The 5,755-nt window shown below is 44.8% G+C and overlaps 1 protein-coding gene across 4 annotated transcripts in view; it reads right to left on the bottom strand.

Annotated features, from left to right (window-relative positions):
* The window catches only part of MFN1 (mitofusin 1), a 43,815-nt gene extending 38,538 nt beyond the window's left edge, over nt 1-5,277 (bottom strand). Inside the window, exons 1-3 of one of the 4 annotated variants that reach the window (XM_017506300.2) lie at nt 5,160-5,277; nt 3,774-3,892; nt 866-1,001 (exon numbers count right to left, since the gene is read on the bottom strand). In XM_017506300.2, the coding sequence (XP_017361789.1) occupies nt 866-1,001; nt 3,774-3,885 (248 nt within the window). In that variant the 5' untranslated portion in view covers nt 3,886-3,892; nt 5,160-5,277. Of the gene's footprint in view, nt 1-865; nt 1,002-3,773; nt 3,895-5,089 lie in introns of all 4 variants that reach the window. The other 3 variants (XM_017506299.2, XM_017506298.2, XM_017506301.2) reach the window with 3 other exon arrangements.
* Between the last annotated feature and the right edge of the window lie 478 nt (nt 5,278-5,755).

The following is a 5,755-nucleotide window of genomic DNA, read 5'->3' as shown; positions in this document are numbered from 1 at the left end:
GGGAACAAAAATAAGGATTATAATCTAGAATGCATGGAATGGCATACCAGCGCATTCAGTGAAGGTAGGAGGAGTTTTTATTAGCAAAAAGAGATTTACATAAGCTGCCTAGAAACAGAGTTCATTGGCCTGGAGTGGTGGCTCACGCCTGTAATCCAAGTACTTTGGAGGCCAACGCGAGCGGATCACCTGAGGTCGGGAGTTCAACTCCAACCTGACCAACACAGTGAAATCCTGTCTTTAAAAAAAATTAAAAAAAAAAAAAAGAAACAGAGTTCATTGGTTCCGGAGGTTCAATGCCAGTTATTGTCAGTTCATTGGTGGAGATGCCATTATCAGGCAAGAGCCCTCCTGAGAACATTTTCAGTCCTAAAGTATGTATGCTGATAAGTCTTATCAAAGCAGAAGATTTGAAAGAATTTCTAGAAAGTCCTTGGAAATGGTTATCTCAGACATGTACACAAGAGCCTCTTTCCTTTCAGCCTTCTAGGCCTGTCTAGGTTGGACATAGGTGATTTCATCCTAGCATCTGGAACTTTCAAATAATCAAAGTAAACTTAAACGAGTAAACCACAAATTATGCTTATCATTTATCTGTATTTCCATTCTCAAAGCTGGCTAAGAGCTAATTCTTAGAGATGAGAATCCTTAAAAGGTAAAAATATGACTGACCTTCATAAAGCTTCATTTTATACCAGGAGGTAAGAGACGCACATTCTTTCACATGCTAACTAACAGCTTTAACATTCAACACAGGCAGAAACTTGCGGGCTTGGGAGAGAATGGGAGAAATATAACTTGTGGAAACATCAGACACAAAGCTGATTCCCGGAAACTAATCTTAGAAATAGTAAGTAATGAATACCTGCCAAAAAATGCCACCTTCATGTGCCTCCGAGATAGCACCTCAGCAATGATGGAAAGCTTGTCTTTATATCCCTGTATTTCTGCCAGATCATCCTCAGTGGCTATTCCATCAAGCTCTGGATTCTTACATGTTGCTGTAAAATTGAAATGGAATTAGAACAGCGATAGAAATGAATATTAAGTTAGCTCTATAATGGAACACCTAAGACTGTATGTATTCTGGCTTCATGTTAACACGCCAGCCACAGTATCTGAATGTTTGCTAAAAGGTGCATGCTCTGTGGCAACGGGTCATAAGAATCCTGCCCAAAAGAATGTCAAGAACATGAAAAGTTGCAAGGGTACCGTCAAAAGCATACTAGGTCTCAAACGTACAAACTACCCCGAAACAAGAACACACTTCTAAAGAGAAAAACTAGAATCTAACACGGACCTAGTATTGTTCCACCCTGACTGGATATTAAGATCTTGAGCTCAGGAGGTGTCGCATACTGATAAAAAAGTCAGGTTTGAATAGGAGCCCCTCAGAAATTAAGACATATTTCAAGGTCTCCAAGTTAGGAAAAACCTTGCTACTTTACCACATTCTATCTGTTTCCCACAGGAATGAGGTGAAACAGCTCATTTAACACAAAGACAAGGAAGAGAATTACAGCTTGTAGCCTGTCCACAGCCATAGCACACCAAATGCACTGATTCATCAGATTGTATCCCACTCTCATTCTCATCAGGTTTAGAGTTTTAACATCCCAGCCCTCACCTCTCCTCCATGGCTAGAGGGAGTTGAAAACACCTGAGTTTGAAAAGTAGAAACATCTTTCAGTTTTGTTTATAATTCAGGAATAGGAGATAACCTGATGTTTACATTCTTATCACCTCTTTATGAAGGTAAAGACATGAAGATTCATTTGGGCTGCGGGCTCATGCCTATAATCCTAGCACTTTGGAAGGCCGATATAGGCGGGTCACTTGAGGTCAGGAGTTCGTGACCAGCCTGGCCAATATGGTAAAACCATCTCTACTAAAAATACAAAAATTAGCTGGAAATCACTTGAATCCGGGAGGCAGAGGTTACAGTGAGCAGAACGGAGATCATGCTACTGCACGCCAACCTGGGCAACAGAGTGAGACTCTGTCAAAGAGTCATCTGGCTATCTGAACAATTCTAATAAGAGACAAACACTGCTACTTAAAACTTACCCAGTATACATCCAATTAAGCTTTTCCTTTCTCACCATACTTTTCTAATGCATTAATAAAATATGTGCAATTTGGTGAATAATGGACAGACTAGTTTAAGTATCATTACATTTATTTTTGCTCATTTTTCCTGATTTATCTGCTTTGTCTCCTTTCTGCAACATTTTTACTGAGGTTCTAAAACCAGTAAAACTGAATTCAGGCCGGGCACGGTGGCTCACGCCTATAATCCCAGCACTTTGGGAGGCCGAGACGGGTGGATCACGAGGTCAAGATCACGAGGTCTCGACCAGGTAGAGACCATCCTGGTCAACATGGTGAAACCCCGTCTCTACTAAAAATACAAAAATTAGCTGGGCATGGTGGCGCACGCCTGTAGTCCCAGCTACTCGGGAGGCTGAGGCAGGAGAATTACTTGAACCAAGGAGACAGAGGTTGCAGTGAGCCAAGATCGTGCCATTGCACTCCAGCCTGGGTAACAAGAGCGAAACTCCGTCTCAAAAAAAGAAAAAAAAAAACTGAATTCAGATTCTAAAGCTGCCATTTCACTAGTGCCTAGCATAGTGCATACTCTATAACAATACACATTTAACTTCATTTTCACTTCCTATCAATTTTTTTTTAAAAAAAAAATATTTTCCCAAAGAAAATTATGCCAGCTCAAATTATTTCCTAGTTGGAAACAAAGATTCTATACCACTATTTTTTTTTCCCCTCATTCAGCACTGAATTACGTCAAGTTTGGTGCTGGGGATACCATGAGCCCTAGGCTCCTGCCCTAAAGCAGCTCAAAATCTGGTAAGAGAGGGCTTCGAGAGACAAAAAAAAAAAAAAAAAAGAATATTTTTGTTTTTTTTTTTTTTTTTTTTTTTTTTGAGATGGACTCTCTGTCGCCCAGGCTGGAGTGCAGTGTGAGACCTCGGTTTACTGCAACCTCTACCTCCTGGGTTCAAATGGTTCTCCTGCCTTAAGCCTCCCAAGTAGCTGGGATTACAGGCGTCTGCCATCCTCCCCAGGTATAATTTTTTGTATTTTTGCTAGAGACCAGGTTTTGCCACATTGGTCAAGCTGAATTCCTGACCTCAGGTGATCACTCATCTCAGCCTCCCAAAGCGCTGGGATTATAGGCGTGAGCCAGGGTACCAGGCCGAGAGGTGCATAATCTTAACAACCAGAAAAAACTTTCAACAGTTATCTCCAAAAACATAATCCCTACTGAGATGTTCCTCATCACCTTTAATAGTTATGAAACTCTTTTGCCCCCATTTCCACTGCAACTCAGCCTCATTTGAGAGAATGAGATAGGCCTGAGGTCTGGGTTTAATTGCTAAGTTGGGGAAGAGACAGGCATAATGGTTAAATGGGGACTGCCTGATTTTTTGTCTGTGCACTTACTAGCTATGTGATCTTGGCAAGCTGTTTAACTTTTCTGTGCCTTGGTTTCTTCATCTTTAAATGACTAAGATTAGTACCCGCCTAGCGGTGATGAAAATTAAATGAGCTATTAACATACTAAAGTTCCTAGTTGTTATGAATACCATTGAATTTTCATCTTCTGGAGGGTAGAAATGGGTTTTATTCATTATCGTAATTCTTAAGAGTATACCATACAATGCCCTCTATGTGTGCTCAATAACTAACACTGAAAGAATAAGCAGTTTTATATTTTCAACAGTAATTATTTTAAGAACTTAAGAAGAACTAACCTTCAACAAAATGTGATCCTTCAGTAACAAACTCCAGCAACTGGTCAAAGATTGCAGTAATCGCCTTCTTAGCCAGCACAAAGTGCTTCAGTGGAGAAACAGTTTCTGCCATTATGCTACTAAATAAAGTCAGAAAAGCACAAACTGAAGTGGATGATAGACATGCAACTGATGACACACCAGTGACATTCACCAACTTCCCAATAGAATAAATTAGGCTGGCAAAATGTTTTCGGGCCATTTTTTTTTTTTGGCAATGTTCTAGTCAGACAACTAGAGACGACTTTTGAACATTCCGCTAAAATAAGTGAAATCTATTAGACAAAATCTTGGTTGCAATTTCTACCCAATTTCCATTTGGTGAAGAAGAAACTAATTGTGGCTAAGATTGTCACTGCATGTGACTCTGAAGTACTTCAGGAAACGGTGAGAGGAAGCCAAGTTCACAAATAACCAAGTTATTAAGTTTCTCCACCTGGAGCTAGTCTAGGTGGGTAGGAGTGGATATGCAGAGTGAGGAAATCTCAAGATCACAATATGAGACTGAAATTTAGAAAGGACTTCAGGCCGGGCGCGGTGGCTCACGCCTGTAATCCCAGCACTTTGAGAGGCCGAATCACGAGGTCAGGAGTTCGAGACCAGCCTGGTCAACATGGTGAAACCCCGTCTCTACTAAAAATACAAAAAATTAGCTGGGCGTGGTGGTGCGCGCCTGTAATCCCAGCCACTCGGAGGCTGAGGCAGGAGAATCACTCAAACCCGGGAGGCGGAGGTTGCAGTGAGCCGAGGTCGCTCCAGGGCACTCCAGCCTGAAGTCAGAGCGAGACTCCGTCTCAAAATAAAAAAAAGGACGGAGTTCCACACTACAGATGAGAAGGTAAGGCTTAGAGAGGACATTAACGCTTCCAGCCAAAATACCAGAAACTTCAAAACGACCTAAGTTTTTTTTTTTTCTCTTTTTTTTTCTTTTCTTTTCTAGGATCTAAGTTTTAAAAACACTTCCCGTGGTGGTATCTCAAGAAAAAGACACCAAAGACAGTGACACCCGGTCTAATCCCGGTGTGGACACGGAAAGCCACGGCGGCCACGAAAGCGGATTCTTCCCGAGGGTCGGGAAACGCCGCGCGGAGCAGCCGCCCAGGAAAGGCTCCCACCTCCCCGCACCCCGCCCCGAGCCCGTCCAGGTCCGGCCCCCGACTCCCGCCCCCAGCTCGGCCTCGCGGGCTCCGCTCGGCCGACAGTTCGCTCCCTCGTTTCCCACAGGACGCGGCGGCGGCGCCTCGTCACAGAACGCCGCGTCCCCGGCTCCTGCTCCCTGTCCCCAGCCGCTCGAGGGTCACTCCGAGCGCCGCAAACGCGCTGGAGGTCAAGGCAGCCAACACTCACAGTCTCCGCCCCGACTACCGCCCGGCAACAGCAGCTCGGCCGCAGGCCCCGAACGGCCTCATCTTCCCGGGAAGTTAGCAGCGGAGAGGAGGCGGGGGAATGGCGGAGGGATCACTTCCGGCCTCTAGCCTCCGCTGTTTTGTTTGGCTCCGGGGCCGGAAGTGCGTCTCTACCAGGCGCCATTTTCCTTAAGGGCAGAAGGCAAGCTTGCTGTGGGCAGGAGCTGCTGCCAGGAGAGTGATTTCCGTTCCCGCTCCAACTTCTCCCCCAAAGTGTCCAAGCCTCTGCCCAGCCTAGGCTTAGCCAGTTTCCAATGACGGTTGTGGCTGATGCCTGTAATCCGGCACGTTGGGAGCCCAAAAGGGGTGGAGTATCTCTTAAGTCCAGGAGTTCGAGACCAGCCTGGGCAACATAGGGAGACCCGCCCCCACCCCCAGCGTCTCTACAAAATAAAAGAATGAAAAATTAAAAAAATTTAAAAGCCGAGGCCGGGCGCGGTGGCTCAAGCCTGTAATCCCAGCACTGTGGGAGGCCGAGGCGGGTGGATCACGAGGTCAAGAGATCAAGACCATCCTGGTCAACATGGTGAAACCCCG

The sequence above is a fragment of the Cebus imitator genome, unplaced genomic scaffold, assembly GCF_001604975.1.
Source record: "Cebus imitator isolate Cc_AM_T3 unplaced genomic scaffold, Cebus_imitator-1.0 Scaffold353, whole genome shotgun sequence".
Classification (NCBI taxonomy): Eukaryota; Metazoa; Chordata; class Mammalia; order Primates; family Cebidae; genus Cebus; species Cebus imitator.
The sequence above is the reverse complement of the archived record's forward strand: the minus strand, read 5'-3'. Positions and strand labels throughout refer to the sequence as shown.